The sequence below is a fragment of the Pseudophryne corroboree genome (genome assembly GCF_028390025.1).
Source record: "Pseudophryne corroboree isolate aPseCor3 chromosome 6 unlocalized genomic scaffold, aPseCor3.hap2 SUPER_6_unloc_1, whole genome shotgun sequence".
Classification (NCBI taxonomy): Eukaryota; Metazoa; Chordata; class Amphibia; order Anura; family Myobatrachidae; genus Pseudophryne; species Pseudophryne corroboree.
The window spans coordinates 91,843-105,360 of record NW_026967602.1 but is presented as its reverse complement, the minus strand read 5'-3'; the positions used below and the strand labels follow the sequence as shown (position 1 = coordinate 105,360).

At 44.9% G+C, this 13,518-nt stretch overlaps 1 protein-coding gene across 1 annotated transcript in view; it reads right to left on the bottom strand.

Moving 5' to 3' along the window:
• LOC134985602 (phospholipid scramblase 1-like) overlaps positions 1-13,518 on the bottom strand; it is a 95,780-nt gene that overhangs the window by 26,472 nt on the left and 55,790 nt on the right. Inside the window, exon 5 of the mRNA XM_063950418.1 lies at positions 1,295-1,515. Coding sequence (XP_063806488.1) covers positions 1,295-1,515 — 221 coding nt within the window. The remainder of the gene's footprint in view (positions 1-1,294; positions 1,516-13,518) is intronic.

Below are 13,518 nucleotides of genomic sequence, written 5' to 3'. Positions count from 1 at the left end.
GAATAGCAGAGTATCTGGGTATGTGCGGTCAGTACAGGAATAGCAGAGTATCTGGGTATGTGCGGTCAGTACAGGAATAGCAGGATATCTGGGTATGTGCGGTCAGTACAGGAATAGCAGAGTATCTGGGTATGTGCGATCAGTACAGGAATAGCAGAGTATCTGGGTATGTGCGGTCAGTACAGGAATAGCAGAGTATCTGGGTATGTGCGGTCAGTACAGGAATAGCAGGAAATCTGGGTATGTGCGGTCAGTACAGGAATAGCAGAGTATCTGGGTATGTGCGATCAGTACAGGAATAGTAGAGTATCTGGGTATGTGCGGTCAGTACAGGAATAGCAGAGTATCCGGGTATGTGCAGTCAGTACAGGAATAGCAGAGTATCTGGGTATGTGCGGTCAGTACAGGAATAGCAGAGTATCTAGGTATATGCGATCAGTACAGGAATAGCAGGATATCTGGGTATGTGCAGGGTCAGTACAGGAATAGCAGAGTATGTGGGTATGTGTGGTCAGCACATGAATAGCAGGATATCTGGGTATGTGCGGTCAGTACAGGAATAGCAGAGTATCTGGGTATGTGCGGTCAGTACAGGAATAGCAGAGTATCTAGGTATATGCGATCAGTACAAGAATAGCAGAGTATCTGGGTATGTGCGGTCAGTACAGGAATAGCAGAGTATCTAGGTATATGCGGTCAGTACAGGAATAGCAGAGTATCTAGGTATATGCGGTCAGTACAGGAATAGCAGGGTATCTAGGTATATGCGATCAGTACAGGAATAGCAGAGTATCTAGGTATATGCGGTCAGTACAGGAATAGCAGAGTATCTAGGTATATGCAATCAGTACAGGAATAGCAGAGTATCTAGGTATATGCGATCAGTACAGGAATAGCAGGATATCTGGGTATGTGCAGTCAGTACAAGAATAGCAGAGTATCTGGGTATGTGCGGTCAGTACAGGAATAGCACAGTATCTAGGTATATGCGATCAGTACAGGAATAGCAGGATATCTGGGTATGTGCAGTCAGTACAAGAATAGCAGAGTATCTGGGTATGTGCGGTCAGTACAGGAATAGCAGAGTATCTAGGTATATGCGGTCAGTACAGGAATAGCAGAGTATCTAGGTATATGCGATCAGTACAGGAATAGCAGAGTATCTAGGTATATGCGGTCAGTACAGGAATAGCAGAGTATCTAGGTATATGCGATCAGTACAGGAATAGCAGAGTATCCGGGTATGAGCTCTGCATCCCAGAACATCTTTCTTACCAGACATATGGGATCTCACCTCCTGTAGGCAGCATGGGAAGCAGCAGCTGTTGCACTTGAGGGGCCGGATAAAATGGATGACCTCCCTCCCAGAGTAATCGCATACATGGAGGGTAAGAGGACGGAGAGAACCACAGCAACAACGTGCGCACACCGTACTCCTCTCCTGCACTGTGAATATCCGCTGACCCATCATATTCCGTAACTCATACTGATTGCATGTCTCAAAGCCTGTGACAGCTGGAATGGGAAAAGATTGCAGAGAAGAGCATGGCTAGTCTTGTGTGATAGTTCCAACAAACATAAATATTAGTAGATGGGAAAGTCCACTGGAAGAACATTAGGCAGAGGATAAATCAGAAAGATGAGGAACATAGGGTGGATGGGAGACCATGTATTACTGTGAGAGATGAGGAACATAGGGTGGATGGGAGACCATGTGTTAATGTGAGAGATGAGGAACATAGGAAGGATGGGAGACCATGTATTACTGTGAGAGATGAGGACCATAGGGTGGATGGGAGACCATGTATTACTGTGAGAGATGAGGAACATTGGGAGGATGGGAAACCATGTATTACTGTGAGAGATGAGGAACATAGGGTGGATGGGAGACCATGTATTACTGTGAGAGATGAGGACCATAGGGTGGATGGGAGACCATGTATTACTGTGAGAGATGAGGAACATTGGGAGGATGGGAAACCATGTATTACTGTGAGAGATGAGGAACATAGGGTGGATGGGAGACCATGTATTACTGTGAGAGATGAGGAACATAGGGTGGATGGGAGACCATGTATTACTGTGAGAGATGAGGACCATAGGGGGGATGGGAGACCATGTATTACTGTGAGAGATGAGGAACATAGGGTGGATGGGGGACCATGTTTTACTGTGAGAGATGAGGAACATAGGGTGGATGGAAGACCATGTATTACTGTGAGAGATGAGGAACATAGGATGGATGGGAGACCATGTGTTACTGTAAGAGATGAGGAACATAGGGTGGATGGGAGACCATGTATTACTGTGAGAGATGAGGAACATAGAGAGGATGGGAGTCCATGTATTACTGTGAGAGATGAGGAACATAGGATGGATGGGAGACCATGTATTACTGTGAGAGATGAGGAACATAGGATGGATGGGAGACCATGTGTTACTGTTATAGAGATGAGGAACATAGGGTGGATGGGAGACCATGTATTACTGTTATAGAGATGAGGAACATAAAGTGGATGGAAGACCATGTGTTAATGTGAGAGATGAGGAACATAGGAAGGATGGGAGACCATGTATTACTGTGAGAGATGAGGACCATAGGGGGGATGGGAGACCATGTATTACTGTTATAGAGATGAGGAACATAGAGTGGATGGGAGACCATGTATTACTGTTATAGAGATGAGGAACATAGGGTGGATGGGAGATCATGTATTACTGTGAGAGATGAGGAACATAGGGTGGATGGAAGACCATGTATTACTGTGAGAGATGAGGAACATACAGTGGATGGAAGACCATGTGTTAATGTGAGAGATGAGGAACATAGGAAGGATGGGAGACCATGTATTACTGTGAGAGATGAGGAACATAGGAAGGATGGGAGACCATGTATTACTGTGAGAGATGAGGAACATAGGGTGGATGGGAGACCATGTGTTAATGTGAGAGATGAGGAACATAGGAAGGATGGGAGACCATGTATTACTGTGAGAGATGAGGACCATAGGGTAGATGGAAGACAATGTATTAATGTGAGAGATGAGAAACATAGGGTGGATGGAAGACCATGTATTACTGTGAGAGATGAGGAACATAGGGTGGATGGGAGACCATGTATTACTGTGAAAGATGAGGAACATAGGGTGGATGGGAAACCATGTATTACTGTTATAGAGATGAGGAACATAGGGGGGATGGGAGACCATGTATTACTGTGAGAGATGAGGAACATAGGGGGGATGGGAGACCATGTGTTACTGTAGGAGATGAGGAACATAGGGTGGATGGGAGACCATGTATTACTGTTATAGAGATGAGGAACATTGGGTGGATGGGAGACCATGTATTACTGTGAGAGATGAGGAACATAGGGGGGATGGGAGACCATGTATTACTGTGAGAGATGAGGAACATAGGGGGGATGGGAGACCATGTATTACTGTGAGAGATGAGGTACATAGGGTGGATGGGAGACCATGTATTACTGTTATAGAGATGAGGAACATTGGGTGGATGGGAGACCATGTATTACTGTGAGAGATGAGGAACATAGGGGGGATGGGAGACCATGTATTACTGTGAGAGATGAAGAACATAGGGGGGATGGGAGACCATGTATTTCTGTGAGAGATGAGGAACATAGGGAGGATGGGAGACCATGTATTACTGTGAAAGATGAGGAACATAGGGTGGATGGGAAACCATGTATTACTGTTATAGAGATGAGGAACATAGGGGGGATGGGAGACCATGTATTACTGTGAGAGATGAGGAACATAGGGGGGATGGGAGACCATGTGTTACTGTAGGAGATGAGGAACATAGGGTGGATGGGAGACCATGTATTACTGTTATAGAGATGAGGAACATTGGGTGGATGGGAGACCATGTATTACTGTGAGAGATGAGGAACATAGGGGGGATGGGAGACCATGTATTACTGTGAGAGATGAGGAACATAGGGGGGATGGGAGACCATGTGTTACTGTAGGAGATGAGGAACATAGGGTGGATGGGAGACCATGTATTACTGTGAGAAATGAGGAACATAGGATGGATGGGAGACCATGTATTACTGTGAGAGATGAGGAACATACAGTGGATGGAAGACCATGTGTTAATGTGAGAGATGAGGAACATAGGAAGGATGGGAGACCATGTATTACTGTGAGAGATGAGGAACATAGGAAGGATGGGAGACCATGTATTACTGTGAGAGATGAGGAACATAGAGTGGATGGGAGACCATGTGTTAATGTGAGAGATGAGGAACATAGGAAGGATGGGAGACCATGTATTACTGTGAGAGATGAGGACCATAGGGTAGATGGAAGACAATGTATTAATGTGAGAGATGAGAAACATAGGGTGGATGGAAGACCGTGTATTTCTGTGAGAGATGAGGAACATAGGGAGGATGGGAGACCATGTATTACTGTGAAAGATGAGGTACATAGGGTGGATGGGAAACCATGTATTACTGTTATAGAGATGAGGAACATAGGGGGGATGGGAGACCATGTATTACTGTGAGAGATGAGGAACATAGGGGGGATGGGAGACCATGTGTTACTGTAGGAGATGAGGAACATAGGGTGGATGGGAGACCATGTATTACTGTGAGAAATGAGGAACATAGGATGGATGGGAGACCATGTATTACTGTGAGAGATGAGGAACATACAGTGGATGGAAGACCATGTGTTAATGTGAGAGATGAGGAACATAGGAAGGATGGGAGACCATGTATTACTGTGAGAGATGAGGACCATAGGGTAGATGGAAGACAATGTATTAATGTGAGAGATGAGAAACATAGGGTGGATGGAAGACCGTGTATTTCTGTGAGAGATGAGGAACATAGGGAGGATGGGAGACCATGTATTACTGTGAAAGATGAGGAACATAGGGTGGATGGGAGACCATGTATTACTGTGAAAGATGAGGAACATAGGATGGATGGGAGACCATGTATTACTGTGAGAGATGAGGAACATACAGTGGATGGAAGACCATGTGTTAATGTGAGAGATGAGGAACATAGGAAGGATGGGAGACCATGTATTACTGTGAGAGATGAGGAACATGGGGTGGATGGAAGATGACGTATTAACGTTAGAGATGAGGAACATAAGATGGATGGGAGACCATGTATTACTGTGAGAGATGAGGACCATAGGGTAGATGGAAGACAATGTATTAATGTGAGAGATGAGAAACATAGGGTGGATGGGAGACCATGTATTACTGTGAGAGATGAGGAACATACGGTGGATGGGAGACCATGTATTACTGTGAGAGATGAGGAACATATGGAGGATGGGAGACCATGAATTACTGTGAGAGATGAGGAACATAGGGTGGATGGGAGACCATGTATTACTGTGAGAGATGAGGAACATAGTGGGGATGGGAGACCATGTATTACTGTGAGAGATGAGGAACATAGGGGGGATGGGAGACCATGTAATACTGTGAGAAATGAGGAACATAGGGGGATGGGAGACCATGTATTACTGTGAGAGATGAGGAACATAATGTGGATGGGAGACCATGTATTAATGTGAGAGATGAGGAACATAGGGTGGATGGGAGACCATGTAATACTGTGAGAAATGAGGAACATAGGGGGATGGGAGACCATGTATTACTGTGAGAGATGAGGAACATAGGGGGGATGGGAGACCATGTATTACTGTGAGAGATGAGGAACATAGGGGGGATGGGAGACCATGTATTACTGTGAGAGATGAGGAACATAGGGGGGATGGGAGACCATGTATTACTGTGAGAGATGAGGAACATAGGGGGGATGGGAGACCATGTATTACTGTGAGAGATGAGGAACATAGGGGGTATGGGAGACCATGTATTACTGTGAGAGATGAGGAACATAGGGTGGATGGGAGACCATGTAATACTGTGAGAAATGAGGAACATAGGGGGATGGGAGACCATGTATTACTGTGAGAGATGAGGAACATAGGGGGGATGGGAGACCATGTATTACTGTGAGAGATGAGGAACATAGGGGGGATGGGAGACCATGTATTACTGTGAGAGATGAGGAACATAGGGGGTATGGGAGACCATGTATTACTGTGAGAGATGAGGAACATAGGGTGGATGGGAGACCATGTATTAATGTGAGAGATGAGGAACATAGGGTGGATGGGAGACCATGTATTAATGTGAGAGATGAGGAACATAGGGTGGATGGGAGACCATGTATTAATGTTAGAGATGATGAACATAGGGTGAATGGGAGACCATGTATTACTGTGAGAGATGAGGAACATAGGGTGGATGGGAGAACATGTATTAATGTTAGAGATGATGAACATAGGGTGAATGGGAGACCATGTATTACTGTGAGAGATGAGGAACATAAGGTGGATGGAAGATGACGTATTAATGTTAGAGATGAGGAACATAGGGTAAATGGGAGACCATGTATTACTGTGAGAGATGAGGACCATAGGGTAGATGGAAGACAATGTATTAATGTGAGAGATGAGAAACATAGGGTGAATGGGAGACCATGTATTACTGTGAGAGATGAGGAACATAGGGTGGATGGAAGACCATGTATTAATGTTAGAGATGATGAGCATAGGGTGGATGGGAGACCATGTATTACTGTGAGGGATGAGGAACACAGGGTGGATGGGAGACCATGTATTAATGTGAGAGATGAGGAACATAGGGTGGATGGGAGAGCATGTATTACTGTGAGAGATGAGGAACATAGGGTGGATGGGAGACCATGTATTACTGTGAGAGATGAGGAACATAGGATGGATGGGAGACTATGTATTACTATGAGAGATGAGGAACATAGGGTGGATGGGAGACCATGTATTAATGTTAGATATGATGAACATAGGGTGAATGGGAGACCATGTATTACTGTGAGAGATGAGGAACATAGGGGGAATGGGAGACCATGTATTACTGTGAGAGATGAGGAACATAGGGTGGATGGGAGAGCATGTATTACTGTGAGAGATGAGGAACATAGGGTGGATGGGAGACCATGTATTAATGTTAGATATGATGAACATAGGGTGAATGGGAGACCATGTATTACTGTGAGAGATGAGGAACATAAGGTGGATGGAAGATGACGTATTAATGTTAGAGATGAGGAACATAGGGTGAATGGGAGACCATGTATTACTGTGAGAGATGAGGAACATAGGGTAGATGGAAGACAATGTATTAATGTGAGAGATGAGAAACATAGGGTGAATGGGAGACCATGTATTACTGTGAGAGATGAGGAACATAGGGTGGATGGGAGAGCATGTATTACTGTGAGAGATGAGGAACATAGGGTGGATGGGAGACCATGTATTAATGTTAGAGATGATGAACATAGGGTGAATGGGAGAACATGTGTTACTGTGAGAGATGAGGAACATAAGGTGGATGGAAGATGACGTATTAATGTTAGAGATGAGGAACATAGGGTGGATGGGAGACCATGTATTACTGTGAGAGATGAGGACCATAGGGTAGATGGAAGACAATGGCCCTCATTCCGAGTCGTTCGCTCGTTCTTTTTCATCGCATCGCAATGAAAATTCGCTTAGTACGCATGCGCAATATTCGCACTGCGACTGCGCCAAGTAATTTAACAATGGAGATAGTATTTTTACTCACGGCTTTTTCATCGCTCCGGCGATCGTAGTGTGATTGACAGGAAATGGGTGTTACTGGGCGGAAACACAGCGTTTTATGGGCGTGTGGATGAAAACGCTACCGTTTCCGGAAAAAACGCAGGAGTGGCCGGAGAAACGGGGGAGTGTCTGGGCGAACGCTGGGTGTGTTTGTGACGTCAAACCAGGAACGACAAGCACTGAACTGATCGCACAGGCAGAGTAAGTGTGGAGCTACTCTGAAACTGCTAAGTAGTTTGTAATCGCAATATTGCGAATACATCGGTCGCAAATTTAAGAAGCTAAGATACACTCCCAGTAGGCGTAGGCTTAGCGTGTGTAACTCTGCTAAAATCGCCCTGCGAGCGATCAACTCGGAATGAGGGCCAATGTATTAATGTGAGAGATGAGAAACATAGGGTGAATGGGAGACCATGTATTACTGTGAGAGATGAGGAACATAGGGTGGATGGGAGACCATGTATTACTGTGAGAGATGAGGAACATAATGTGGATGGGAGACCATGTATTACTGTGAGAGATGAGGAACAAAGAGTGGAAGGGAGACAATGTATTACTGTGAGAGATGAGAAACATTGGGAGGATGGGAAACCATGTATTACTGAGAGAGATGAGGAACATAGGGTGGATGGGAGACCATGTATTACTGTGAGAGATGAGAAACATAGGGGGGATGGGAGACCATGTATTACTGTGAGAGATGAGGAACATAGGGTGGATGGGAGACCATGTATTACTGTGAGAGATGAGGAACATAGGATGGATGGGAGACCATGTATTACTGTGAGAGATGAGAAACATTGGGAGGATGGGAAACCATGTATTACTGAGAGAGATGAGGAACATAGGATGGATGGGAGATCATGTATTTCTGTGAGAGATTAGAAACTTAGGTAGGATGGGAGACCATGTATTACTGTGAGAGATGAGGACCATAGGGTGGATGGGAGACCATGTATTACTGTGAGAGATGAGAAACATTGGGAGGATGGGAAACCATGTATTACTGAGAGAGATGAGGAACATTGGGAGGATGGGAGACCATGTATTACTGTGAGAGATGAGGAACATAGAGAGGATGGGAAACCATGTATTACTGTGAGAGATGAGGAACATAGGGTGGATGGGAGACCATGTATTACTGTGAGAGATGAGGAACATAGGGTGGATGGGAAACCATGTATTACTGTGAGAGATGAGGAACATAGGGTGGATGGGAAACCATGTATTACTGTGAGAGATGAGGAACATAGGGTGGATGGGAGATCATGTATTACTGTGAGAGATGAGGATCATAGGGTGGATGGGAAACCATGTATTACTGTGAGAGATGAGGAACATAGGGTGGATGGGAGATCATGTGTTACTGAGAGAGATGAGGAACATATGGTGGATGGGAGACAATGTATTACTGTGAGAGATGAGGAACATAGGGTGGATGGGAAACCATGTATTACTGTGAGAGATGAGGAACATAGGGTGGATGGGAAACCATGTATTAATGTTAGAGATGAGGAACATAGGGTGAATGGGAAACCATGTATTACTGTGAGAGATGAGGAACATAGGGTGGATGGGAAACCATGTATTAATGTTAGAGATGAGGAACATAGGGTGAATGGGAGACCATGAATTACTGTGAGAGATGAGAAACATTGAGAGGATGGGAAACCATGTATTACTGTGAGAGATGAGGAACATACAGTGGATGGAAGACCATGTATTAATGTTAGAGATGATGAACATAGGATGGATGGGAAACCATGTATTACTGTGAGAGATGAGGAACATAGGGTGGATGGGAGACCATGTATTACTGTGAGAGATGAGGAACATAGGATGGATGGGAGACCATGTATTACTGTGAGAGATGAGGAACATGGGGTGGATGGAAGATGACGTATTAATGTTAGAGATGAGGAACATAGGGTGAATGGGAGACCATGTATTACTGTGAGAGATGAGGACAATAGGGTAGATGGAAGACAATGTATTAATGTGAGAGATGAGAAACATAGGGTGAATGGGAGACCATGAATTACTGTGAGAGATGAGGAACATAGGATGGATGGGAGACCATGTATTACTGTGAGAGATGAGGAACATAGAGTGGAAAGGAGACCATGTATTACTGTGAGAGATGAGGAAGATAGGGGGGATGGGAGAACATGTATTACTGTGAGAGATGAGAAACATTGAGAGGATGGGAAACCATGTATTACTGAGAGAGATGAGGAACATAGGGTGGATGGGAGACCATGTATTAATGTGAGAGATGAGGAACATAGGGTGGATGGGAGACAATGTATTACTGTGAGAGATGAGGAACATAGGGGGGATGGGAGACCATGTGTTACTGTGAGAGATGAGGAACATAGGGGGGATGGGAGACCATGTATTACTGTGAGAGATGAGGAACATAGCGTGGATGGAAGACCATGTATTACTGTAAGAGATGAGGAACATAGGGTGGATTGGAGACCATGTATTACTGTGAGAGATGAGGAACATAGGATGGATGGGAAACCATGTATTACTGTGAGAGATGAGGAACATAGAGTGGATGGGAGACCATGTATTACTATGAGAGATGAGGATCATAGGGTGGATGGGAGACCAGGTGTTACTGTTATAGAGATGAGGAACATAGAGTGGATGGGAGACCATGTATTACTGTGAGAGATGAGGAACATACAGTGGATGGGAGACCATGTATTACTGTGAGAGATGAGGACCATAGGGTAGATGGAAGACAATGTATTACTGTGAGAGATGAGGAACATAGGGTGGATGGGAGACCATGTATTACTGTGACAGCTGAGGAACATAGGGGGGATGGGAGACCATGTAATACTGTGAGAGATGAGGAACACAGGGTGGATGGGAGACCATGTATTACTGTGAGAGATGAGGAACATAGGGGGGATGGGAGACCATGTATTAATGTTATAGAGATGAGGAACATAGGACGTATAGAAGACCATGAATTACTGTGAGAGATGAGGAACATAGGGTGGATGGGAGACCATGTGTTACTGTGAGAGATGAGGAACATAGGGGGGATGGGAGACCATGTATTACTGTGAGAGATGAGGAACATAGGATGGATGGGAGACCATGTATTACTGTGAGAGATGAGGAACATAGGGTGGATGGGAGACCATGTGTTACTGTGAGAGATGAGGAACATAGGGGGGATGGGAGACCATGTATTACTGTGAGAGATGAGGAACATAGGGGGGATGGGAGACCATGTATTACTGTGAGAGATGAGGAACATAGGATGGATGGGAGACCATGTATTACTGTGAGAGATGAGGAACATAGGGTGGATGGGAGACCATGTGTTACTGTGAGAGATGAGGAACATAGGGGGGATGGGAGACCATGTATTACTGTGAGAGATGAGGAACATAGGATGGATGGGAGACCATGTATTACTGTGAGAGATGAGGATCATAGGGGGGATGGGAGACCATGTATTACTGTGAGAGATGAGGAACATAGGATGGATGGGAGACCATGTATTACTGTGAGAGATGAGGAACATAGGGTGGATGGGAGACCATGTGTTACTGTGAGAGATGAGGAACATATGGGGGATGGGAGACCATGTATTACTGTGAGAGATGAGGAACATAGGATGGATGGGAGACCATGTATTACTGTGAGAGATGAGGAACATAGGGGGAATGGGAGACCATGTATTACTGTGAGATATGAGGAACATAGGGAGGATGGGAGACCATGTATTACTGTGAGAGATAAGGAACATAGGGTGGATGGGAGACCGTGTATTAATGTGAGAGATGAGGAACATAGGGTGGATGGGAGACCATGTATTAATGTGAGAGATGAGGAACATAGGATGGATGGGAGACCATGTATTAGTGTGAGAGATGAGGAACATAGGGAGGATGGGAGACCATGTATTACTGTGAGAGATGAGAAACATAGGGTGGATGGGAGACCATGTATTACTGTGAGAGATTAGGAACATAGGGTGGATGGAAGACCATGTATTACTGTGAGAGATGAGGAACATAGGGGGGATGGGAGACCATGTATTACTGTGAGGGATGAGGAACACAGGGTGGATGGGAGACCATGTATTACTGTGAGAGATGAGGAACATAAAGTGGATGGGAGACCATGTATTACTGTGAGAGATGAGGAACATAGGGTGGATGGGAGACCATGTATTACTGTGAGAGATGAGGAACATAGGGTGGATGGGAGAACATGTGTTACTGTGAGAGATGAGGAACATAGGGGGGATGGGAGACCATGTATTACTGTGAGAGATGAGGAACATGGGGTGGATGGGAGACCATGTATTACTGTGAGAGATGAGGAACATAGAGTGGATGGGAGAACATGTGTTACTGTGAGAGATGAGGAACATAGCATGGATGGGAGACCATGTATTACTGTGAGAGATGAGGACCATAGAGTGGATGGGAGACCATGTATTACTGTGAGAGATGAGGAACATAGGGTGGATGGGAGAACATGTATTACTGTGAGAGATGAGGAACATAGCATGGATGGGAGACCATGTATTAATGTGAGAGATGAGGAACATAGGGTGGATGGGAGAACATGTGTTACTGTGAGAGATGAGGAACATAGGGTGGATGGAAGAAGATGTATTACTGTGAGAGATGAGGAACATAGAGTGGATGGAAGAAGATGTATTACTGTGAGAGATCATGAACATAGGGTGGATGGAAGACCATGAATTACTGTTAGAGATGAGGAACATAGGGTGGATGAAAAATGACGTATTAATGTTAGAGATGAGGCACATAGGATGAATGGGAGACCATGTATTAATGTTAGAGATGCGGAATATAGAGTGGATGGGAGACCATGTATCACTGTGAGAGATGACGAACATAGGGTGGATGGGAGATCATGTGTTACTGTGAGAGATGAGGAACATAGGGTGGATGGGAGAACATGTGTTACTGTGAGAGATGAGGAACATAGGGGGGACGGGAAACCATGTATTACTGTGAGAGATGAGGAACATAGGATGGATGGGAGTCCATGTATTACTGTAAGAGATGAGGATCATAGGGTGGATGGGAGACCATGTATTCCTGTGAGAGATGAGGAACATAGCATGGATGGGAGTCCATGTATTACTGTGAGAGATGAGGATCATAGGGTGGATGGGAGACCATGTATTACTGTGAGAGATGAGGAACATAGGGTGGATGGGAGACCATGTATTACTGTGAGAGATGAGGAACATAGCATGGATGGGAGACCATGTATTACTGTGGGAGATGAGGATCATAGGGTGGATGGGAGACCATGTATTACTGTTATAGAGATGAGGAACATAGGACGTATAGAAGACCATGTATTACTGTTATAGAGATGAGGAACATAGGGTGGATGGGAGACCATGTATTACTGTGAGAGATGAGGAACATAGCATGGATGGGAGTCCATGTATTACTGTGAGAGATGAGGATCATAGGGTGGATGGGAGACCGTGTATTACTGTTAGAGATGCGGAATATAGAGTGGATGGGAGACCATGTATTACTGTGAGAGATGAGGAACATAGGGTGGATGGGAGACCATGTATCACTGTGAGAGATGAGGAACATAGGGTGGATGGGAGACCATGTATTACTGTGAGAGATGAGGATCATAGGGTGGATGGGAGACCGTGTATTACTGTTATAGAGATGAGGAACATAGGACGTATAGAAGACCATGTATTACTGTTATAGAGATGACGAACAGAGGGTGGATGGGATATCATTTAATAATGTGAGAGATGAGGATCATAGAGATGAGGAACAGAGGGTGGATG